Source organism: Sus scrofa, chromosome 15, assembly GCF_054392235.1.
Source record: "Sus scrofa isolate SSC_HxYL_T2T_F1_AM1 chromosome 15, Sscrofa_HxYL_maternal_Yorkshire_Landrace_v2.0, whole genome shotgun sequence".
Taxonomy (NCBI): domain Eukaryota; kingdom Metazoa; phylum Chordata; class Mammalia; order Artiodactyla; family Suidae; genus Sus; species Sus scrofa.
In genome coordinates, this window is record NC_139397.1 from 45,100,340 (window position 1) to 45,126,650 (window position 26,311).

Sequence of the window (26,311 nt, forward strand, 5' to 3'; positions counted from 1 at the left end):
CCCCACTTCCTTTTCATTCCCATTTGCATTATTTTTTTCCATCCCCTTACTGTCAATCTATGTGTGTCTTTTGCCCTAAAGTGTAGGCAGCATGTTGTAAGCTTTTGTTTTTATCCAATCTCCCCATCTGTGTCTTGATTACAACATCTAGTCCATTGACATTTAGGGTAATTATTGATAGATATGTATTTATTGCCATTTTAAACCTTGTTTTCCTGTGAATGCTGCATTTCTTCTTTGTTCCTGTCTTTTTTTGTTTTTCCTTTTTTGGTTTGATGATTTCCTTTTATATTATTCTTGTTTTCTATTCTCTTCTTTTTGGTTTTTGTGAATCTATTTTTTTTATTTGTACCCTGTTTTTCAAATATGTTAATTTCCCCCTTTATCTATGTGCTTTAGATGAATAGTCATTTAGGCTCAACCCCCCCTCTTTTTAAAGAAAAAAAAACTACATTTCCTACTCTCCTTCACATTTTATGGTTTTCATGTCCTTTTTATATCTTCATGTTTATCTTTTTGTTGTTCATTGTGGTTATCATTGCTTTCATAAGAATCCTTTAAAAACTTTTTTCTTTTAATCTGTACACTGGCTTATTTTAGTGATTTACTTTCCAGTTGTGATTTTCTCTTTCCTATAGCTTCTTGCTTTTTTTCTATTAAGACCTTTCAATATTTCCTTTAGGATGGGTTTAATATTGCTGTATTCTCTTAGGTTTTTGTTTGTTTGTTTGTTTGTTGTTTTGTCTGAGGAGTTTTCTATTCTAAATTATAATCTTGCTGAGTAGAGTATCCTAGGTTGCACATTTTTCCCTTTCAGGATTTTGAATATTTCTTGCCACGCCCTATTGGCTTGCAATGTTTCCATGGAGAAATCAGCTGATAGCCTCATGGGGGTTCCTTTGGAATCAATCCCTTTTTCTCTTGCTGCCTTTAGAATCTTTGCTTTAACTTTTGCCATTTTAATTATAATATGTCTTATATTCTGTTTGGGTTCATATTGTTTAGGACACTCTATGTTTCCTGTACCTGGATGTTTCCTTCTTTAGGTTTGGGAAGTTTTTCAGCCATAATTCTTCAAATACATTTTTGAACCCCTTTTCTCTTTCTTCTTCTAGAATTCCTATTATGCATAGGCTGGCATGCTTTATATTGTCACATAGGTCTCATAACTTCTTTTCTTTTAATTTGACTTTCTATCTGCAGTTCTGATTGGATGATTTCCATTATTCTGTCTTCCAGCTCACTTACTTCTCTGCATTATTCATGCTGTATTCATTGTCTTTAGCTCAGCTTTTGTCTCAGAAAATGCATTTTCTAATTTTTCTTGGCTCCTCCTTATAGTTTCTAGTTCCTTTTTACAGTAATCTGCAATTTCTATCAATAGCCTTTCTTAATTCCTTCAGTATTTTTATTATCTCTCTTTTGAACTTGGTGTCTATCAGATTGAAGAGGTCTGTTCCTTGTTTTTTTTTTTCCAGGGGATTCTCTTGATCTCTTAACTGGGAGTGTTCACTCTGCTTCTTCCTCTTACTCTTTTCCTTTTATTCTTACTCTGTGAGTTTAGGAGAAACAATTCATCTACTGTGGTTTGGGAAGGTCATTTATATGTGGGAGTGTCCCTGTGTGACCTGCATGGGTTTTACATTTTTGGTTTGAGGGCTGTTTCTAGTATGGAGGCCTGCTGCCTCTTTTCTCAAAGTGTCCTGATAAGCAGTGTGACTGGTGTTGTGCTGATCAGAGCCTGCATTGGATATTGGGTGGAGCTTCCTCTTTGCTCCATGATTGTCATGGCCATGTCAGTGACAGAGTCTGCTCCCCAGTTGTTGGAGTAGAAGCCCCCAGATCCATTTCTGAACTGTTTCTGGGCTGCAGAGTGAGGCAGGCAGGATTGGAGCACTTCCACTGGGAGAGGAGATACTGAGTATTGCTCTACCAGGTAGTACATTTGGTGGTATCACCTCTCACCTGTTGTGCAGACTCAAAAGTACACTGCTGTTGGCACTGCCCTTGGCCCAGCCTCAACTGTGGGGTACTTTCCCACTGTTAATATTTATCTGCTGTTTAGCTTCTATAGTATTTTAATATAGTGTTGAGACCAACAGAGGTGAATTTTATATCTCAATTTTGTTAACTCTAAATTTATGTATCATAACTCACTATTCTAAATGTCCATTTTTCCCATATATTCATGTCACTGAAAATCAGGATGGATTCACATAATTGGCAGGTTTTTTTTTTTTTTCCTCAGTGGTACATAAATTATAGTGATGTCTTTCAATCAGTGGTATCTTATATGTGATGAACTAGGATACTTGTAGGAAAATATATGTCTGGGTATTTCCCCCTACATCACTCTATGGAACGCTAGTCTGTTACGTCTTTTTTTTTTCTTTTTTTTTCTTTTTAAGGTTGCAGTTGTGGCATATGAAAGTTTCCAGGCTAGGGGTGGAATCAGAGCTGCCACTGCTGGCATATGCCACAGCCACAGCAATGCCAGATCTGAGCCACATCTGCAAACTACACCACAGCTCAAGGCAAGGCCAGATCCTTAACCCACTGAGCGAGGCTGGGGATCAAACGCACATCCTCATGGATACTAGTCAGGTTTGTTACTGCTGAGCCATGACGAGAATTCCCTGTTACATCTTTTTCTACCATTCTGCCATTCCTCATCACACTGCAGCCATATGCTGGTCTTTGGGTTTTTTCCCTGAGCACCCGAGGGCCTCTGGACCCCGGGAAGCTCATGAGGCTGGCTCCTCAGGCCTTAGCTTAAGCTGCCATCTCAGCTTAAATGTCACTCCCTTTCAGAAGCTTGTTGACCATACAGTTAAAATCAGCACTCTTGCCCAAAACAACTCCTATCATATTATTCAGTCTTAGTCATGAAAGCACTTGCTCTGATACTTTCATTAGTCTCTTTCCTTGCTCAGCATAAGCGCCAGGAGAAGCGTTCTTGCCCATCTTGTTCAATATCAAACTCCGGCAACTGGAATAGAGTCTGACACCAAGTAGGTGCTCAAATAGTTCTAGAATGAATACTTTAGAGAAATAATGTTAGGCTATGGACACAATTCTGTAGTCATTTAGCAAGTAACTATGTTTCAAATTTACAAATAACATTGCTTATTTTTCTATGGAAAAGAATTTCATATGTGTAAATCATTTTGTTGGGAAGATCCATTTCTGATTGCTATCCAGTTAAATTTCAGAGATATATTACTGGCTGCCATTAATATATATATATTATTGGCATATACCAAGAATAATTTCCACAGCATGAAACAATTCCTAGCATCCGTAATTTATCTGTACATATTGCAAATCTACTTACTCTTGACCAGAAGTGATATCAAACAGGAAGCAAACTAGGGTGAAAAGAGAAAGGTTGTTTCAAAAAATTCAAGAATGTGATTACCTTCAAGTTTTGTTTCTTTTTATTTTTTGGCCACCCTGTAGGCCAGGGATGAGCTCTAAGTCTCAGTTGCAACCTAAGCTGCAGCTGCGGCAATGCTGGATAGTTAACCTACTGTGCTGGATTAGGGATCCCTGTTTGGGGCCAGGGATCAAACCTACGTCCCAGGGCTCCCAAAACGCCACTGATCCTGTTGTGCCACAGCAGGAAACCCACCTTCAACTTAAAAAAAAAAAAAAAAAATTTTTTTTTAAGGCCGCACCTGCAGCATGTGAAAGTTCCTGGGCCAGGGGTCAAATTGGATATGCAGCTGGGGTCTGCACCACAGCCTCAGCAATGCCAGATCCAAGCTATGAGCTACACTGCGGCTTGCAGCAACAGCAGATCCTTAACCAAGTTAGGCCCAGGGATCAAACGCACATCCTCACGGACACCATATTGGGTTCTTAACCCACTGAGCCACAACAGGAATTCCAAACTTTTTAAATTTCAAGAAGAGAAATTTTAAATTTTAAAGGAAAGATGAAATTAAAAGTATTGTTTATACCTATACATTTATTTCCCATGGCCCAGTTCAAAAAATTAACTGAAATAAAGTTTGTTTGACATTGCAGAACAGCTAACAAGGACATTAATGAATAACTTAATGTCAGTACTTACATTTTACATGTATGACAAAAGGATTTAAAAAAAAGGCTGAAATTCTAAAAACTGTATTTGTCTGCTTTTTTTTTTTTTTTTTTATTCAAAAAGCCCATGATTCTGTGGAAGGTGATACAAGATGGTTTTCCAGTTGGATCATAATTTCTACAATTTGTCATAACCATAAATCCCAAAGGTTCCCATCCTCCCCACCCCGATTCACTTTTGGCACCTGTATGTGAAATGTCACTTCTGCAAAATGGGGGGAAAATGTGCTGAGCACAAGGTTTTTAATCACAGTACTCTGTGCCTGATGAAAAATTTTCTGACAGCTGGATTTAGCATATTGATACAAGAAAGATGAACCATCTCACCAATAAAAATCTTCTAACTCCACGGCTGTCTCAGAAACAAATGCATATTAGAAACAGTAGCCAATGCTCAGAGGTAAAGGGGAGACGGCTGCTCTCATTGTTCCCCACTTCTAACTGAAATTCAGAGTCATGAGCAATTCCCACGGGAGGAGGTGGGGTGTCTGGCACAGGCCCTGGCTTTGCGGTTTTAGAATGCCACCTTAATTCCTCACGTCCTTCAGAGGAACTCGGGTCACACGGGATGAAACAGCGAGAAGCTGACAGGACAGAGCTGTTGGCTCCTGGTGCAGGAGGCGGGGCCCGCCCGCAGGACTGGAGGCTAGAAGAGGACTCTGCCAAAGAATGCTGTTTTAAATTCTGATTAGAAAAAATTGTATCATTTATATAGACTTTTGCTCTCGAGCCTTCACCTAGTCTATTAAAAAGAAGCTCTTACAGAAAAATCAGGTTGCTATAGGAGGAAAATAGCCAACACAGACTCCCATTGGCTGATCTTTCAATATGAAGAATACGACTTTCACTTTTCATACTGAGAAGGATTTCATATGAACCCACATGGTCCAATTCAAATTTATTTTCTTAGCTCTGCTTCAGACCCACAGGGGATGGCTAAGAGATTCATACAGAAAAATCTCTGAATGTTCCGCCGTCATTAGAACCTAATGCATGTTTCTGAGACCTACTGGAGAGCTGACAGAGGTTGGGGGGTGGGGGGAGGTCTTAGCCACCCCCTAGCTGTCAAGATCTAATAAAATAAGACATCTTCATGTTAAAACCAAAGAAGCTAATGTTACAAAACTAGGGGGTGGGGAAAGAAGCCAGGATATAGTCCTTTTTCTTTTTACTTAACACTTGGCTAACTCCTGCCTATAGCACCACATATGCGGGTAACTTGTGGAAGGGATGGAGGGAAGAAACTCTGAAACCTCCTGACAAAGGAGCTGTTCCATTGCACAGTCAAGGGCTTCTTTCTTCTGCCAGCCACTGCTGCAGATATTTTCCCCATTTACAGAAGTGTGTGTGAGTGAGGCTGGGGAGAGCAGGGAACAGGCCGAGAGGTGGACTGTCGCCTTCTGAGGAGCCTGCCCTCTGTCCTTAGTGGCGACTGATGCACCCAGCACCTTAGCCTTCACAGTAAGCAGCACCTCTCCTTAAAACTCTTCTTGTTCTTGCTGCTTTTCTTGCCGTTCTTGTCTTTGTTTTCTGACATCTTCTTTGCTCTGATCTCTCTCATTAGGTCAAAGAACACCTGCATGGGGGGGGGGCGGGGTTGGAGAATGAGGAGGAAGAAGCCATTTAATGATTTAATGAAGCAGTTTGACTAAGGAAGATATGTCATTACATTTCAAAGCATAAAGCCAAATTTATTCTTATAAACCATAGGCCTGGAGTTCCCAGGTGGCCTAGTGGTTAAAGATTCGTCAGTGTCACTACTGTGGTGTGAGTTTGATACTGGCCCAGAAACTTCCACATGCCACAGGCTTGGCCAAAAAAACCAAAAACCAAAAAACCATAAGCCATATAAAACAAGAGGTCGAGGGCAAAGAAGAGCAACTGACATTAAAAAACACAGTCTCATTCTACAAAGGGAAATCTCTGTTCCCTTCACACAACAGGTCAAGCTAAGGACAGAAGCATCACACTGTCGCTGCCACTTGGCAGCTTATTTCAAAATGATAAAACCCGGAGTTCCTGTTGTGGCGCAGTGGAAACGAATTGGACTAGGAACCATGAGGTTGCAGGTTCGATCCCTGGCCTTGCTCAGTGGGCTAAGGATCCAGCGTTGTTGCCATGAGCTGTGGTGTAGGTCACAGATGCGGCTCGGATCTGGCATTGCTGTGGCTGTGGCATAGGCTGGCAGCTACAGCTCGGATTAGACTCCTAGCCTGGGAACCTCCATGTGCCATGGGTATGTCCTTAAAAAAGGCAAAAGACCAAAAAAAAAAAAAGATAGAGCCTGTCTTGAGTGTTAAGTGTGAGAAGGATGAGGCGTCACAGGACCGGCCAACAACACCTTGTGAAATTCACATATATTAAGAGTGACAGCAGTCTTCCAACTTCCTGGCTCTTCCAACCACCAGGACAGGAGAGGAAGGCCCAAGTGCCCTTGACCCGGAGCTTTGAGACACATCTGGGGACCAACCAATCAGTCCTTCCCATGACCTCAGAGGGACAAAGTCACTGCACAGTACTGCTCTCCCAGCCTAACCCCACAGTGGCAGGCTTGGGATCACAGGGCCACGGGGAGGACAGGAAGCAGAACGAACAGATGACACAGGGACAGGGAGAGAGCAGAGCTCCTGACACCCTCCCCTTTCCTCAGTCCTCAGTTCCATGTGATGTCACTGGAAGGAACTTTATCACCTCTCCAGGTGATGAGACGCACCCTCTGAACACAAGTGCTTTACTTAGATGCCAATTAGCACTTGTCACAATAGTTCGGGCTTGGCCTTCCGCTACCGTCAGCCAGGCCCGTGTACAGAGTAGCCCCCTGCAGACAAAATATCCTCCTGCCAAGAAAGCCTCAAGATTCCTCACAGAGAAGACAGAGACAGAAAGTGGGTGGCTGAGGGGAGGCCTTTAATCCTTGGACGTTTACCCAAAACTACAAGCTCCTGTTATTTTCTTAGTGAGAAGCAGGATGGAGCTTTCTGGGTGGGGGATTCCCAGGAGCACTTCCCACCAGCTCGGGGCACAGGAAAGGACCCCCCCCCCAAAAGTGGATCTGACTGACCTAAGCACCCCTTTCCTTCAGCCTCTCAGGAAGGCACCCCCCCCCCACAGCTTTTCTTTCAGCAAAAGCAGAGGAAGGGAAAAGCATGTGTCCAACTCAAAATGATGACCAAGCAGATCTTATCGACATGCTCCTTGCCTGTCAAGTGTTTACAAGTGAATACAATGCTGCCAGTCAGAGGTTTCCGGCTGGTTCCTGTTTGGCAGGTCCAGTGGGTCCGGGGCAGGAAGTGGGGAGGACAAGCCCCTGTGACAGCCCCTGCCCCCCCTCATCGTGGTTCCCAGGCCAGGGAAAGTCTGGCTGATTTTTTAAAAAATGAAGTTAGGTATTTGGATTTCCTGTGTGTTTTCGAACTCTACCGCTAGAAAACAATTTGGCAGAAGTTAAGATTTGGAAATGCACAAGAATCAATGTAAGAGCTGAGAGGAAAACACAAAGGAAAAGAAGCTGACAGGGGAACAAGATACAACTAAACAGATTTCTGGGGGGGTTTCTTTGGCCCTGCCCACAGCCCATGGAAATTCCAGGGCCGGGGACCAAACCCTTGCCACAGCACAACCCGAGCCTCAATGCTGGATCCTTAACCCACTGAATCACTGGGGAAACTCCGCAACTGAACAGATTTCTGTTGCTGGAGAGGCTTCCAAAGTGAACCCCTTCTGACACCAACATCCGAAATACCAGCATCATTTCAAGCTAAAGGAAAGCTTGGTTACAAACCGTTTCCTCTTCAGGTGAGAAGCAAAGGAAAATTATTTCTCCATAAGAAAGAGGGGTGTAAGAAGGGATGTGGGCAATTCAGACACCGATGCTAGCACGGGGTGAGGTGTCCATGGCTTGGCTGCCAAGGTGATGTGTGTAGGTGTTGCAGAAGCCTGGATCGTGATGTGAGAGCTGATGAACAGGGTGAGGGCAGAAGAGAGAGCCTCAGCTTTAAGTGGGTCTACTTTAGTTCTGTGGCAACTGCCTCAAATCTTACCTTAAAAAACCACAACCAGGACAAAAACAGAAAAGAAGGGGAGTTCCCTGGTGACCTAGTGGTTAGGATTCAGTGCTTTCACTGCTATGGCCCAGGTTCGATCTCTGGTCTGGGAACTGAAATCCCACATTAAGCTGCTGCTCACCACCGCCAAAGAAAAGGGTCTCTCGGAGTTCCCGTTGTGGCATATCGGAGATGAACCTGACTAGGAACCACATGGTTGTGCGTTCAATGCCTGGCCTCACTCAGTGGGTTAAGGATTCCGTGTTGCGGTGAGCTGTGGTGTAAGTCGCAGATGCTGCTCGGATCTTGCACCATTGTGGCTGTAGTGTAGGCTGGCAGCTGTAACTCCAACTGGACCCCTAGCCTGGGAACCTCCATATGCCGCAGGTACGGCCCTAGGCAAAAAAAAAAGGCAAAAAAAAAAAGTCTTCCAGTCACTGGAGGATGCTCATCACTGTCAAGGCCATCCTTTAACTACCTTCGGAGATTTGAATGAAAAAGTAAGCTGGGACCCAGAGAAGAGAGACCTGGAGGGCTGATTCCTGGGAGAAAACACTATTGAGAGACTATCAGAACCCCCTGGCTCTGCCAGGGGACAGGAAGGTGAAAAGAAGGCACTAACTAATCCGTCAAGGAGAGCAAAAATCAAGAAACGCGCGCTTCTCCGGACACCTGCATGAGAGGCCTTCCCAGGGCTGGCTCCGCCCTGGGGAACACGGGCCCCACAAGCCGGTGGTCTCCCCTGGGTACACGTCCACAAGGCGCATCTGACCAAGGCTCAGGACACAGCCAGGGAGCTCCGGGTGCGACATCTGCATCAGGCCGTCCTGGTGCTTCTCAGGACAGTACCAGGACATCTGGGAGGACAGCCCTACCTCTGCCCCTCCCAGAACGGTTCCCTGGGGACCACAGATGGGACGCCGGGAGCCATGCCCACCTTGTCCACGTTGGCGCGCGTCTTGGCCGACGTCTCCACGTACTGCACGCCCCACTCCTCGGCCTTGGCCCTGGCCTCCTCCACTGGCACCTGCCTCCGCTCCTCCAGGTCCGACTTGTTCCCCACAACCAGCAGCGGGATTTTATCTTCTTCTGCCTTCACACGGAGGATCTGCTCCCTGGACAGCACATCAGGAATGAAGCCACTGAGAAGCTAAACTAGGAACCCCCTGCCTCTAACCCAGCTTGACTGGGGAAATGCCTCCACTCAGGGCTCCTCCCTCAGCATCTTCAACCGCAGCTCTGTCTGCCTGCCCCAGGGTGACCTGAGATGCTCATTCCAAACGCGGATGTGCAGCCCAGGAGGGGCCCTACAGAAGCAGATGTCTGGGCAGGAGCCCAAGATTCTGCATTTCAACAGCATCCTGGGGAAAATTCATGCTTAGGAGAAAAAAAAAATAAAAACCTGGGAACCTCTGGGATCAAAACAAGCTAAAAGAAGTATCTTCAGGGAGTTCCCCTGTGGCTTGGTGGGTTAAGCACCCAGCATTGTTACTGCTGTGGGGAGGGGTTTCATCCCTGGCCCAGGAACTTCTACACACTGCAGGCATGACCAAAAAAATTAAAATTTTAAAAAATTACAACAAAATTTAAAAGTAAGTATCTTCATATACAAAATGCTTAATAATTCCCTTGGAAGAAAAATGTGATTTCTTTGTGAGAATAAAAAACTATGAATTCCACCGTTTTTCATATGGAAGAGAATAGCCCATTAGCAGACATGAAATCATTTAGTGGGAAAAAAAAAACCCTGGTAATTCTTTTTCCTCAATGAAATATAATATTATAGAATAGCAAAGAAACATTAGAGGGACTCTCAAGCAGTAAAGGTGAGTAGGGTTTTGCAAAACTCCTGTTCCAACTATGTCTGTGTTATGTGAGTGCCCCCCACTCTCCCCACACCCAGTTCTCTTAGGCAGTAACCCTACTGCAACAAAATGTGAAAAAAAATGAAAGAAATACTCCTAAGGAAAAGTACTTCAAAAACATCTTTAAAAAAATTCTTACTGGAGTTCCCTGGCTCAGTGGATTAAGGATCCGGCATTAAAACTGTTGTGGCTTAGGTTCAATCCCTGGTCCAGGAACTTCTGCATACTACAGGAGTGACCAAAAAAAAAAAAAAAATAGAAAAATAGAAAAAAAAATTTTAATTAAAAAACTGTTACCTGTAGCACATTAAATTTTGCGCTACTGAAATTAACCAGCCATCTAAAATTGTTTTTAAAAAACCAAGTATTTAAAAAATTAAATGTTCCACGTCCATTATTTTGACCCAGTGGGAACACATCTACCTCTGCATTCTAATACATTCCAAAGAGATCCTTCCAAAACCTGCTGTGGAGATTTGCGCTGATTTGTTATATAACATCAGGTGGCATTACATAATAATAAAAACATTAAAATTTTTTTCTAGGAGTTACCATCCGTGGCTCAGTGGTTAACAAACCTGACTAGTATCCATGAGGACGAGGGTTTGATCCCTGTCCTTGCTCAGTGGGTTAAGGATATGGCATTGCCGAGAGCTAAGGTGTAGGTCGAAGATGTGGCTCGCATCCCCTGAGCTGCTGTGGCTGTGGCATAGGCTGGCAGCTGTAGCTCCAATTGGACCCCTCGCTTGGGAACCTCCATATGCTGCAGATGCGGCCCTAAAATAACAATAAATAAATAAATATTTTTCCCCCCATACAGTCAATTGAAGTACCAGATACCAAACTTTTTTTTCTTTTTTTTTTTTTTAAATACTTAAGCCCCACCTGCCCTTCCTTAGCCCATTGAGGATTCAAATGAGCCTGAAACACCATCAGGTCTGAAGGTTTATCTGAAAGGAACTCCCGGGTTTGGCTGAAAATGATGCTCTTCTGGACCTGCTAGGGATTAGAAAGGAATGGCTTAAGGACCACTCTGCCCCTGGAGGAGGTCATTTTCCTGTGGCAGAGAGGCTACAATACCTGCCCTCCATCTACTCTGTTTCATTTAGGGACAGCCAGATACCAAACATTTTAAGGAAAATGAAAAATAAGCAGATGCTTGAAAATTGCCTCTGAGGAGCTTCGCCATAGCCTGCATTTCCACAGGGGTCAAGGAGTATGCTGCCTTTAGAAGTCACATGATCAGTATAATTAATGAACAATAAAAACTGACCGCTTTCTGGCTCATAGTCTTGCAAAGGCATGACTGATTAGCTCCATCAATAAGCACAGAGATCCCAAACCAGGAGTACCAAGCTTTGGTCTCCTGTAACAAACCTACTTTTCCAGTTTTTGGAATACATCAAGGAAGACGTTCGAGGAAGAGGGCAAGTATTCACATTTTATTTTCTGGTGGGGCCTTTCCATTTGGGAGGTAACACAGAAATGCATATGTTTTCCCTTTTTAAAAAATTTTTTTCTCTTTTTTTTTTTCTTTTTAGGGCCACACCTGCAGCACATGGAAGTTCCCAGGCTAGGGATCGAATCGGAGCCGCAGCTGAGGCCACACCACAGCCACAGCAATGATGGAGCCAAGCAATAGCAGATCCTTAACCCACTGAGCAAGGTCAGGGATCATCAAACCCACATCTTCATGGACACTAGTCAGATTCTTAACCTGCTGAGCCACAACACGAACTCTATAAATGTTTTGTTTTCAAACTGCTAACGGGAATAAAGTGACTGAGTTTGACTCTAAGGGCTCAGATCACCTACCCCCATCCTTCTGTTCCCAGTGACATAAGAGGCCTGGATGGCTCTGGGGCTTTTCTCTGAATGGCCAGCATTTAAGCCAAAAGGACTGACTTCCTCTCCCTTTTGCTTTGAAGTCATCACCTGTCCTTTCTCCCAGGACAAGGTGGCGCTACTCTTCTGGTTGGGGGGGTGGGGGGACGGGGACTCTTCTACCCCCAGTGTTTCCTGTTGTGGTGATTCGTTCAGGAGGCCAGTGGGAAATCAAAGGCCGGGGTCAGGCAAGGAGAGAAACAGGGTGGTGTGTGCATGTGTCCTGTTTTAGCCTCAAGGACGGAGACACAACCACAGGACCCTGTAGATGCTAAGCCAGTTATGAGCACATGGGCTGTAGCCACTTTCTGAAATCTCTAGGCATGTCAGAAAGGGCTACAAACTACAGGATTTCTCATAGGGAGTCCTGGCCACTCAACTGGCCACCACAGCACACACGCCACTGTTGCCGAGAACAGCAAAATTTACCGTCTGGACTTGAGACCATGACAACAGCTCAGGCTGTGACGTATCCCTTCCCCTGGCTCTGCTGGGTCCCAAGGCCTCCCCCCACTCCCAGGGCCTTCCCGGCTTCCCAGCCTTTCCTTCCACGTCCTGGGGGGATAGTTAGCTTCATTTTCCCCTTTGGTGATCACCTTATCTAACTGGAACTTGCTTAAGAAGGAAAAACAAAGTTACTGGGTTCCCCCGCCCCTTTTAATTCATTATTAGACTCTAGCTCTAGAGTCTAATAAAGTCATCTGGGGAGCTCCCTGGTGGTCCAGTGGTTTGGTTAGCATGCAGTGTTTTCACTGCTGTGGCCTGGGTTCAGTTCCTGGTCTGGGAACTGAGATCCCACATCAAGCAACTGCATGCTGCGGCCAAAAAAAAAAAAATCATCTGGATGGATCTGTTTATAAGGAGGGGAGTTGAAAAACAAGTGTGAAAGAGAGACGGGAAGGGGCCAGGCAAAGGGAACAACACCCTTTCTACTAGAATCCCTATGAGAACTAGGCGCACGGCTAGGGATCAAATCAGAGCTGCAGGTGCCGGCCTACGCCACAGCCACGCCAAATCTGAGCTGCATTTGTGAGCTCCACCACGGCTCAAGGGCACACCAGATCCTTAACCTACTGAGCGGGGCCAGGGATCAAACCCGCATGCTCAAAGACACTAGTCGGGTTCGTTACTAGTGAACCACAACGGGAACTCCTCACTAGTTCTTTATAACAAAATGAACTTCAGGCATCTTTACCCACCACCATGATTTCAAATACATTATAGTAAATACATTACAAATTAAATATTCTACTGACCTTGCGCCCATACAGGGAAAAAGCTCTGGGGTCATGACCCAGTGAAGGGTTTTACTTAGGAAACCTAGTCTCATGCATCATGTCATTTCCTTTCACCAGCCGATAACAGCATTTTCAGACACATCAATAGAATGCTAAGTAAAGCTGCCAAGGGTCCTGACACTGCGGCAGGGCAGGGACTGAAACCCAGGTCTGTGTGATCTAAAGCAGGGCTCTCTCCATGCAAATGTCTCCAAAGGAGCCGCAAACGGGCACTCTGACCCACAACTTTCACTCGCCTGACACTTGAGGTTTCAGAAGCCTTAAAGTAGAGCAGAACTGTTACTCCTCTAGCAAAATTAGGAAAAAAATAAAAACAGTTAACTCTCGTCAATCTCTCTCTCAGGATGTCTATGAAAACAATGACAGGTTCTTGTGTACAAGCAATGGCTTTGTCCTCTTTAGGGACAAGAAGAGTCTTCAGACCATTTATATTTGGAAATTATAAACCAGAAAGCTCAGAGTTCCCTGATGCCCTGGTGGTTAAGGACCTGGTGATGTTACTGCTGTGGCTCAGGTCCTACTATGGCCCAGGGCTCGATCCCTGGCCCAGGAACCTCTGCATGCCATGGGCATGGCTAAAAAAACAAACTATGAAGCCTCAAGAGATTATAACAAATGATGAACTATAATGAACCATGATTCAAAACGCCCCAGAAAATTCTTTAGACAGATTTCTTCCTAACAAGCTCAACCCTGGACCATTATACTCAGCCCCAAATTCCTTCCAAGTCTAAGACATGAAAGGAAGGCCAGGAGTTCCCTTGTGGCTCAGTGGGTTAAGGACCTGGTGGTATCACTGCAGTGGCATAGGTTGCTACTGTGACATGGTTTCAACCCCTGATCCAGGAACTTTCACATGCTGTGGGTAGCCAAAAAAAACCAAACAAAAAAAAAAAAAAGGAAGGCAGGCAAAGGGCCTCCTAAAGGCTATTTCATTCCATACGTACCTGAATTCGGCAGTTGCTGTAAAGGATTCATGCTCTGTGATTGAGAACACGAGAAGGAAACCCTCCCCACTTCGGAAGTAGTTGTCTCGAATGGCTGCGTAGTCCTCCTGGCCAGCTGTGTCCAGAATATCTATCTGGACTTCCTCACCATCAAGAACCACTTTCTTTCTGTAACTGTCCGCTTTGGTGGGTTCATAGTCTTCTACGAACTGAGGAAATAAACAGCATAATTAGTAATAGTTTTGTCTTGGGGAGGGTTTTTTTGTTTTGTTTTGTTTTGCTTTTCAGGGCTGCCTGAGGCATACAGAGGTTCCCAGGCTAAGGGTCTAATCAGAGTTGCAGCTGCTGGCCTAGAGCACAGCCACAGCAATGCTAGATCCGAGCTGCATCTGCGACCTACACCACAGTTCATGGCAACTCCAGATCCTTAACCCACTGAGCGAGGCCAGGGATTGAACCCACATCCTCACAGATACTAGTCGGATTTGCTTCCGCTGCACTACAATGGGAACTCCAAGAATAGCTTTTTTTTTTTTTTTTTTTTTTTTTTGTCTTTTTGCCTTTTCTTGAGCCGCTCCCGCGGCATATGGAGGTTCCCAGGCTAGGGGTCAAATCAGAGCTATAGCTGCCAGCCTACACCAGAGCCACAGCAATGCAGGATCTGAGCCGCATCTGCCACCCATACCACAACTCACGGCAATACTGGATCCTTAACCCACTGAGCAAGGCCAGGGATCGAACCCGTAACCTCATGGTTCCTAGTCGGATTCGTTAACCACTCTGCCACGACGGGAACTCCATCCAAGAATAGTTTTAAGACAAATAAAATTTGCCGAAGAATATATTTCCATACATGGGTACTTTGCCTATCATCAGTGGAGTATTTATTGAGGGCCCATAATTATCATACTATGTGCAAGGCACTCTAAAGGACAAATAACTCCTTATGCAATACTTTTCTTCTTTGTTGCTTTCACTTCTTCCATTTTTTCATTTTTCATTTTGTTTTTAAACAATCAGAGCAGATAGTCCCATTTTACAGGTGAGGAGACCAAGCAGAAAGCAGAACACTTGGCAGCACTCCTGTGGAAAACTGTAATACAAGCACCAGCAAGGGTAAGGGACAGGAGCTCTTGTTCATAATCTACCCAAGTATAAAACACATCTGAGTGACTGGGTCACCATGCTGTATAGTAGAAAACTGACAGAACACTGTAAACCATATTATGAAAATAAAAATCAGTATGTAAAAAAAATTAAAAAAAAAACACATCTGAAAAGTAATATGTCAAGAGGTACCAAGAGGCTTCAATAACTATACATGATACACTCCGAATGCGTCAAAGATTCAGTGTAAAAAATAAGACCCTCAAGTACTTGAGGAAAACATGGGTATTGAGATCCCCTTATTACCTAGAAGGAGGGAAGGCCTTTTTTTTTTTTTTGTCTTTTTGTCATTTCTTGGGCTGCTCCCTCGGCATATGGAGGTTCCCAGGCTAGGGGTCGAATCGGAGCTATAGCTGCCAGCCTACGCCAGAGCCACAGCAACGCAGGATCCAAGCCACGTCTGTGACTTACACCACAGCTCACGGCAACGCCGGATCGTTAACCCACTGAGCAAGGGCAGGGACCGAACCCGCAACCTCATGGTTCCTAGTCGGATTCGTTAACCACTGCGCCACAATGGGAACTCCGGAAGGCCTTTTTAATTATCACTCAAAATCCAAAGCCAGAAAAAAGAAAAAATTGATAAATTAGACTCCATAAGAAGTTTTAAAACTTCTGTATGGTATAACACACTATAAATAAAGACAAATGACAGCAGGGAAAAAGTATTTAAACAAATATCACAAAGAGCCATGTATTTGCAGTTCCTAGAAACAAGGAGGGGAAAGAAAAAAATCAACAATCCAGTGGGGGCAGAGTTCCCGTCGTGGCTCAGTGGTTAACGAATCCGACTAGGAACCCTGAGGTTGCGGGTTCCATCCCTGGCCTCACTCAGTGGGTTAAGGATCTGGTGTTGCCGTGAGCTGTGGTGTAGGTTGCAAATGCGGCTTGGATCCCAAGTTGCTATGTCTCTGGTGTAGGCCGGTGGCTACAGCTCCGATTCAACCCCTAGCCTGGGAATCTCCATATGCCGCGGGAGCAGCCCAAGAAATGGCAAAAAAGACAAAAATAAATAAATAAATAATCCAGTGGGGAAAAGTGGCAACAGATATAAACAATTCATAGAAAAATGAATTCATATGATGGTTAAACATATGAGAGAAGGTTCACCCTCACTAATAAAGAAAATAAAAATTGTAACTATCTTTGCCATACCATTTTTCACCTACCAAACTGGCAAAAATCCCACAGTCTGACGACATACTCTGGGGAAAAGACCCTCCTGCCCACTGCTACTGGGAACAGAGAACAGTGCGGCCTTTATGGAGATAAATACGGCAACACTAATGATTGAGACAAGTACTCATCCTGCTTCTAGGAATCTAATCTACACAAACACCTACACAGGTACATCTAAGCTTATCCACTGTAGCGCCACGTGCAATAGCAAAAGATTACAGACCATGGGAATGCCCAGAGCAGGGATCCACATAATGGAACACTACGCAGGTATAAAAAAAGAGGGGAGGACATGTACAGATATATAAATATCTTTCGGATATTAGAATCCACCTTTTGCATAATATATATATACACATATAAGATATACCTTTTAATTGACAGAACACTGTAAATCAACTATAATGGAAAAAATTAAAAAATAAAATAAAATATAGGAGTTTCTGTCATGGCACAGCAGAAATGAATCCAGCTAGGAACCATGAGGTTGAGGATTCAATCCCTGGACTCGCACTCGCTCAGTGGGTTAAGGATCCAGCGTTACTGTGAGCTGTGGTGTAGGTCGAAGACACGGCTGGGATCTGGCATTGCTGTGGCTCTGGTGTATGCTGGCAGCTGTAGCTCCGATTAGACCCCTAGCCTGGGAACCTCCATATGCCATAGGTATGGCCCTAAAAAGACAAAAAGACCAAAAAAAATTTTTTTAATTAAATAAAATTTAAAAATATACCAAAAAACCAGATGTACCGTGTGTGTGTGTGTGTGTGTGTGTGTGTGTGTGTGTGTGTATTTGCCAAAAACACACCCCGGAAGGACAAAACAAAACAAATTTAAAAGCTGATAAACAGAAAAACTGAAGAAAATGAACCTAAATGAATATTAAGTTGGTTATGTAGCCCCATAAAGAAAGAATTAATTCAAGAGCCTTTGAAACAGAATGTCTAGATAAAATGCATTCCATTAAAAGAGACTAAGGACAAAAAATTCAAAGAAATGTTAAACTTCCCTCAGTGGTTAAACTTCCCTCAGTGGTTATACTATCTGTTAAAAATTAACTCAAAATGGATCAAAGACTTAAATGTAAGAGCTGAAACTATAAACCCATAGAAGAAAACACAGGTGGAAATCTTGGATTTAGCAATGCAGTCTTAGATATGACACCAAAAGCACAAGCAACAAAAGGAAAAACAGATAAAGTGGACTTTATCAAAATTGTAAAATTTCCTGCTTCAAAGAACACCACCAAAAAAGAGAAAAGACAACCCTCAGAATGGCAAAAAAAAAAAATCTGTAAAGCATGTATCTAATAAGGATCTTATATCCAGAATATATAAATATTAAAAGCCAATAAAAACACAATTTTAAAATTAAAGGAAATTAAATGCCAATGTAAAAATAAGCCAAGGAAGAAAATGAGAAGAAATAAATGAAAATGGAAAAAAAAAATAGACAAAGGATCTGAACAGACATTTCTCCAAAGACAGTAACACAAATGGCCAATAAGCACATGAAAAGATGCTCAATATCATTAGTCGTTAGGAAAATGCAAATCAAAACCATGAGATACCACTTCACACCCCCTAGGAGGCCATAATCAAAAAGATGGAGATTAACAAACATCAGTGAGGATGTGGATAAATTAGAACCCTCATATATTGTAAAACAGTGCAACTGCTGGGGAAAACAGTTTTGCACTTCCCAAAAAGTTAAACAGAGAGTTACCACATAACCCAGCAAATTTCACTCCTCAGTATAAACCTAAAAATCTGACGTGTCTACAGAGAAACTTGAACATGAATGTTCACAGCAACATGACTCAGAATAGCCAAAAGTAGACACAATCTAAACATCTATCAGCTGATAAATAGAGAAAACATGGTATATCCAGACAATGGAACATTATTCTGTCATTAAAAATAATGAAGTATGATTCACGTTCTAATGTGGATGAAACTTGACAAATTATGGGAAGGAAAATAAGCCAGACACAAAAGACCACATATTATGAGTCTGTTTATAGGAAACATTCAGAATGAATGAATCTATGGAAACAGAAAGCAGAGTAGTGGTCACCAGGGCTGCAGGAGGGGATGACTGCCAATGGTTATGAGGTTTCTTCTGGGTGATGAAAACATTCTGGAATTAGACAGTGGTGATGGTTGCACAATTCTGTGACTATACTAAAGCCACTGAGTTGTACACTGAAACGGGTAAATTTTATGGTGTGTGATTTACATCTCATTTTTTAAAGGAATAACATACTGATACAGCTGTACCATGGATGAACTTTTAAAACATTATGTTCAGTGAGAGAGGCCAGACCTAAAGGTCACGTATTGTCTGATTTCATTTACATAAAAGGTCCAGAACAGCACATCCATAAAAACAGAATGTAGCTGCCAGGGCCCAGGGTGAGGGGTTGCAGGAGATTATGAGGAATGACTGCAACAGGTAGAGCTCTTCTTTTTTTGGAGTGATAAAAATGTTCTAAAATCCTATCATGGTGATGGCTGCATATCTGTCTGAATATACTAAAAATCATTGAATGGTACACTTTAAAAGGGTGAATTTCATTAGAATGGATAGACAATAGGGTCCTAGTGTACAGCATAGAGAACTATATATAGTCTCCTGGGATAAACAATAATGGAAAATATATATATATTTTTTTGTCTTTTTGCCATTTCTTGGGCCACTCCCGCGGCATATGGAGGTTCCCAGGCTAGGGGTCCAATCAGAGCCATAGCCGCTGGCCTACGCCAGAGACGCAGCCAGAGACACAGCAACGCTGGATCCGAGCCACGTCTGCAACCTACACTGCAGTTCACAACAACACCGAATTCTTAACCCACTGAGCAAGGCCAGAGATCGAACCCGCAACCTCATGGTTCTTGGTCGGATTCATTAACCACTGAGCCACGACGGGAACTCTTTTTTTTTTGAAAATAATTTTTTTAATTAAAGAATGTATATTATATATGACTGAGTCATTTTGCTATATAGCAGAAAATGGCACAACATTGTAAATCAACTGTAATTTTTTTTGAAAAAGTAAATTTCTTGGTGCATGAATTCTTTTTTATTTTATTTTTTAAAAAAATTTTTTCTCACTGTACAGCATTGGGATCAAGTTACTCTTACATGTATACATTTTTTTCCCCACCCTTTGTTCGGTTGCAATAATGAGTATCTAGACGTAATTCTCAATGCTACTCAGCAGGATCTCCATGTAAATCCATTCCAAGTTGTATCTGATAACCCCAAGCTCCCAATCCCTCCCACTCCCTTCCTCTCCCATTGGGCAGCCACAAGTCTATTCTCCAAGTCCATGATTTTCTTTTCTGTGGAAATGTTCATTTGTGCTATACAGTAGATTCCAGTTATAAGTGATATCATATGGTATTTGTCTTTGTCTTTCTGACTTATTTCACTCAGTATGAGAGTCTCTAGTTCCATCTATGTTGCTGCAAATGGCATTATGTCATTCTTTTTTATGGCTGAGTAGTATTCCATTGTGTATATATACCACACCTTCCTAATCCAATCATCTGTCATGGACATTTGGGTTGTTTCCATGTCTTGGCTATTGTGAATAGTGCTGCAATGAACATGTGGGTGCAATGGTGCATGAATTCTTAATGAAGTCATAATTCATATTTTCTAAAAATTCAGTAACTGAATTGAAAATATCTGGGAGTTCCTGCTGTGACCCAGTGGGTTAAGAACCCAACTGCAGTGGTTCAGGTTGCTGTGGACGCTTGGGTTAGATCCCCAGCCCAATGTAGTGGGTTAAAGGATCCAGCATTGCTGCAGCTGCAGCTTGGATTCAGTCCCTGGCCCAGGAACTTCCATATGCTGTGGGTGCAAAAAAAGAAAATATCAATGCGAACTTATGGCCTCTCTGATAAACACTCTTAAAAACAAGAGTATTGCTAAATGAAAGCCACTAATTCAAATTATTTTATTTTATTTATTTATTTTTGGTCTTTTTTTTTTTTTTTGCCTTTCTAGGGCATATGGAGGTTCCCAGGCTAGGGGTCGAATCGGAGCTGCAGCCACTGGCCTACGCCAGAGCCACAGCAGGAGATGGAGCCAAGCCACATCTGCAACCTACACCACAGCTCACGGCAACGCCGGATCCTTAACCCACTGAGCAAGGCCAGGGATCGAACCCACAACCTCATGGTCCCTAGTCGGATTCGTTACTGCTGTGCCACGACAGGAACTCCAATTCAAATTATTTTAAATCGAAAAATGAAGTTGCTAAAGGAGTTTCGGTATTAGGCTCTCTTACATTCTTATAATAATGATCTTAAAATAGAGAAAATATTCTGTCTATGCTTCACAATGGTGTCCTTCTTTTAATACCCTTCAAAGACAGATACACAATCCCCCTTAAAACACACCCCAACCCCCAGTGCACATCTCTAAATACCACCATAAAGCATCTCAGTTGTGGAACTCCCTGGTGGCCTAGCAGTTAGGAATCCAGCATTGTCACTGCTGGGGCATGAGTTTGATCCGTGACCCAGGAACTTCCGTAGGCCGTGAGTATAGCCAAAAAAAAAGCACCTCAACTGCTTATTTTTAAACTTCCAAGGATAAAAGCAGCCAGGGGCTTTTTTTTCACTTGTAGTCAGAATGTCCTGATACGACCATCTAGATCCATGCTACGGAAAAGTGTGCCTGTTGTTGGAACACTGGTTTATAATCTTGACATTCACATTTTCCCACTAGAAACAGGAACTTCCCAGAGCCTGGCTATCTGTTAACAGGAACCGTACAACTGGCCTTGCCGGGCTGCTGCGATTCCATCTCAAATGCCCAAGACACGCCAACCCAGGGCCAACTTCACACAGACCTGTTCTTCTCGAGCCACGTCTAAGCTGCCTGTGCTGGGCTGCTTAGAGTGTAAAGCGGTTACTGCCAAAATCCCCCCATTGCCAACCTCACTTTACCAGAAAAGGCCTCAAATCCTAAAGTCTTCAAATCCAAGGATTAAAAGGTTAATATCTCCATCTGCCACACTGGCAGTTCCTTCCAACTTTTCCAAGTCAGACCTTAGACAAAAATAAAGACTTCTGAGATTATGGCTCCTTCCATAATCCAATTTCCCTGAAAATTCTAACATAGAAGCTAAATGTTTGTTTGTTTGTTTGTTTTAAACAAAGGGCAAAGCACTGGAGCAGAAGCAAACAGTCTGAATGGCTCATGATGCTCCAAGACAGCCGGCATCTCCAAGTACAGGACTCAGTTTCCTCTTCTTTGCAATTGGGCTCGGCTGCCTCACCTCCCAGAACAGCACATGTGACCACATGTCAGAACTGCTTTATGAAAAGAGGCCCCCCCAGCTCTCAACTCCAGAAGGGATGTTGTAAAGGTGCCCCTGAAAGTCTGTTATCAGTGAGGTTTGGGAATCACTGCTAAGGTCTCAAGCTCCAAAACTGTGATTCTAGAACCATACCGTTCAAAATCACAGGCACCAGCCAGGAGTCCAGAGCTCAGCAGCCACCGGCATTGGACAGAACAGACACAACATTTCCGGCATCACAGAAAATTCTAAGAAAATCAAAGCTTCCCCAAACAGACATCACTACTCTCTCTTCTCTTCTTGCTCAGATTTTATTTGACCATTTCTTCAATAGCTGCTGCTTTCTGGTCCTCAGATAGGTCAGCCGGCAGAAAAACAGACTCAGGTCAGGTCAGTTTCTCTGAAGCAACTGGGAAGAGGACAAGCAGCTCTCGATCCTTCTGCACATGTCTCCCACCCCACCCCACCCCCCTCCTTGAACCCAGACTACTGCAGGCACACACAGAAACAGAGGCAGTGAAAAGGAAAAACCCAGACTCAACTCTCCTGGTCTCCTGCGGGGTCGGCGGCCACACTGTGCAGAATGGATCCTGGCCTCAAAGCGAAGTCGGGCTCTATGTCTGAACCCATCCTTAGATTCGCAGCTGGGACCTGTCAGTCACCCACACAGTGGAGGAGCCCTTCCTCCACTGACCTGCTCTCTGACCCAGGCCTTCTGGACAGCAGTATGACTGTCCTTTAGGCTGGATCCTTCCTTCTTGTGGGGTCTCTCCAGGGCCCTGTAACATGTTTGGTAGCATCCCAGGCCTCTACCCACTGGGTGTCAGTAGCACCCTCCGCCCCTCAGTTGTAACAACCCCAAATATCTCCAGACGTTCATGATTTGGCGGGGGAGGAGGAGGGATGGGGGGGGAGGGGAGGTGGGGGAAGGGCATCTTCGCCTTGATCCTTTATCTCCAGTAACAACTGCTGCTCTAACCCTGTCTCCCTCGTCCTAATTCCTCTCCTCACCCTCTTTTCTTCCCCAGCCTCTGTTAAAGAAGAAAGAGAAAGAATCATTAGTAACCAAATCACATCATCAGGCAAAAACAAACAAAGCCTTCCAAAGCCAATGTTGAAACCTGCCTCCCTTCCTTCACCCAAAAACGCTGTGGGTCAATTAAACAGATTATGTTAGATTCCCCCACTTTGGGCCTGAGTATAAAATAAAGAAATGCAAGCATCAAAAATAAAAGCTTCTCATGATAAGATACAGGAGGGCTCTGACCCAGGATGAGAGGGAGGTTTTGGTCTGAAGCTTCTTCACCACAGGGCCCTCAAATTATGCAAAGAATATTAAATACAAGGGCGATCATTCGGGAGAGAGTGAGATGGACTGGGACTTTGGGGTTAGTAGATGCAAACCAATACATTTAGAATGCATAAACAGGGAGTTCCCATGTGGCTCAGCAGGTTAGGAACCCAACTAGTATCCATGAGGATGCAGGTTTGATCCCTGGCCTCACTCAATGGGTTAAGGATCCAGCATTGTCAAAAGCTGCGGCGTAAGCAGCAGATGTGGGTTGGATCTGGCGTTGCTGCAGCTGGGGCACGGGCCAGCGGCTGCAGCTCTGATTTGACCCCTAGCCTGGGAACTTCCATAATGGATAAGCAATGAGGTCCTACTTTACAGCACAGGGGATTGTAGTCCAATCTCTTGGAATAGACCACGATGGAAGATAATATAAGAACGTGAATATACATATATATATATGTATGTATGTATGACTGGGTCCCTTTGCTATGCTGCAGAAATTGGCACAACACTGTAAAACAACTAGATTTTAATAAAAAAATAAGAAAATTTTTAAATAAGCAATCATTCAGAATAGAAAAGAAATCATAATTCATCACAAGTTTTCTGCAATGTCCCAATGCTGGGGTGAACCCACCCTCAGGGGCCCCTCAGTGAATCGGGCCCTTGTGTGATGTTCTCCCCTTAATGGCAGAGGACCCGCGCCTAGCTTCTCACCAACAGGACACGGCAGCGGGTGATGAGCCAACCCCATGACTATGTTTCTGGTTCGGAACCCTGCAGAGACTTTCCTGCTGGCCGGGAAGAAGCCAGCTGCATGGTAAGAGCTGTCTATGGAAAGGGCCACTTGGCAGAGGCCTGCGGACGACCTCCGGGGCATCTGCCCGCCGCTAGGGGGCCTGGAGGAGCCGGGAGCCTCACCACACCCTTCCTGCAGACTGAGACCCAGAGCCACACTCTCAGCTCAGCGGGTCCACACTCCTCACCCCTGGAGCCTGGAGATGATTGATGTGTATTGTTTCAAGCTACTGACCATGTGGTAATTTGTTACACAGCAATAATACAAATACCACTTACATCACAAAATCCCAGGAAAATAATGTTATCAATCACCTGCCTGACATACCTCTAGAACACCTTCCTACTTTGTCTGCTTCATACATTCGAATAATCTTGTCGTGTGCCCAGGATCCTGAAAAATCTCCTACAGAGAACTAAAAAATAATTCAGTCTTTCCTCTAGCAAATTGAAAAATAGTTCTGTTATTGATGGTTTAGGAAAGTTTTTTTCTCGGCTTCACAACTACAGGACAATTACTGGCAATGAAAAGTTTAGGACTATTGCCAAATTTGGGAAACCTCTACTGACCCTCCCCCGTAAGACCTGGAAGAACTTTCTAGACACTGTTTCTGACACTATTTCCACCCCTGCTCTTCCTCCACCACCCACACACTTTCAGTGGCAGGTGCCACAGGACCTACTCACACCAGGACACACCCTGGCTGGTGAGTCAGCACCGCCGGCAGTGGGAAGGCTGGGACTGCTGGGAATAACCCCACCGCATAAACACACACAACTGACACACCATTGGTGCCCAGCCAAATGCGTCCTCAATTCAGCTTCCCTCAGCTAGACCCCCAAAAAGTCATGACCACTCCATCGCCACCCAGCACAGGAGGAAGCTGGACAGAGGAGAAAGTCTAGGGGAAAGAGAGAGCGATCTTACTGCCCATGGTTATACTGTCTTCTTTCGCGCACATTAGGGAAAGCACGTGCCTGTGCAAACACAGTGCCAGTGAGAAGCCCCAAGGTTTAAGCTCTGGTCTAAACCCTCTGCTGCAGGACCGGCAAGGGGCCATCAGGCAGGGACATTTGTTGGCTCAGGAATCAAGACCCTGGACTCAGCACATTATCCCCGGTAAGTGATGAGACTCTGAGGCAAAGATGGGGCGAACTTCACTTTGATCCCTGGAAGAACTAGAGAGAACGTGACATCTGTCCCTTGGGGAAAGATTAAGTTCATATGACAACTCGGCTCTCCCTTTCAGTATCTCCCCAAAGTGACTGTCACAAAGCTAAGCCACTGACCCATTCTTTAGATGCACCTGCTCAAAGGTCCCTTCCTCCTCCCTTGCTCCTGTCATAAAGAAGGTTCCAAGGAGAACAGAATTGGGGTTGCCAAGGGGGAGAGGCAAGGGGAGGGATGGAGTGGGAGTTAGGGATTGGCAGATGCAAACTATTACACATACGATGGATAAACAAGGTCCTACTGTATATAGCACAGGGAGCCATAGTCAATATCCTGTGAAAACCCATAACGGAAAAACATATGAAAAAGAATATATATATACATATATATATGTATGTATGTTTAACTGAGTCACTTTGCTGTACAGCAGAAACTAACAAAACACTGTAAATCAACTATACGTCAATTAAATTTTTTTAAAAATAAAAAACATGTAACACCAACTGATCCACATAAACATTTAATTGCACTTCAATTTCTAAAAATTTTTTAATATGTGATTTTTTTACATGAATTCTGAGCTGAAGGGCAAACGTAGTAGAAAAAGATGACTGAAATACTTCCCCTTATTTCAGGAAGGATCTCCTAAAACACAGGTTTCATTGTGCTAGAGTCTTGGAGATATGACATGCTCAAGGATCTTGGAGATAAATCGGTACCAAGACATAGTAAAGCAAAATTCTACTGTGAAAGGAAAGGAAAGGAAAAAGGGAAAAGAAAAGAGAAAAGAAAAGCACCAAGTATACCAATGGAAGTTACGTGCAGGGACCCCGCATGTCTCTGCCAGAGCTGAAATTACTCACCTGCAGTCAGCAGTGCGGCTCTGACACTGGTCAGAAGCCCCTGGAGAGCTACGAAGAAACCAGCCTAACACAAGGTGCCCCAGGACCCTCCCGCTGGAGCAGGGACACGGCCACCGCAGGCTGGCCAGGGCGGGTGTCTTACCTCATCGTACATGAACTGGAGCGTCAGTGCCGACTTGCCGACCCCGCCACTGCCGACCATGATCACCTTGTGAAGGGCCAAGGAGCTCTGGCTCTTACTCTTGTTGGCAGCCATCCTGCTGGTTTTCTGAGGTCACGAAACACGGACAGAGGACCCAGTGGAAGAGCTGCCAGTGAAGACAACAAAGACTCTGAGGCGGGTGCCTTTTCACTCCAGTGAAATCAAACGTGAACCATCCGCTCCAG

The 26,311-nt window shown here is 44.1% G+C and overlaps 1 protein-coding gene across 12 annotated transcripts in view; it reads right to left on the bottom strand.

The window, feature by feature from the left end:
• Positions 1–4,131: 4,131 nt before the first annotated feature.
• Positions 4,132–26,311, bottom strand: part of RALB (RAS like proto-oncogene B) — a 76,531-nt gene continuing 54,351 nt past the window's right edge. For all 12 annotated transcript variants that reach the window (XM_021074756.2, XM_084999625.1, XM_021074757.2 and 9 more), the window contains 4 exons: positions 26,067–26,232; positions 14,142–14,350; positions 9,085–9,262; positions 4,132–5,680 (listed from right to left, as the gene is read on the bottom strand). In XM_021074756.2, coding sequence (XP_020930415.1) covers positions 5,561–5,680; positions 9,085–9,262; positions 14,142–14,350; positions 26,067–26,180 — 621 coding nt within the window. In that variant the 5' untranslated portion in view covers positions 26,181–26,232 and the 3' untranslated portion in view covers positions 4,132–5,560. The remainder of the gene's footprint in view (positions 5,681–9,084; positions 9,263–14,141; positions 14,351–26,066; positions 26,233–26,311) is intronic.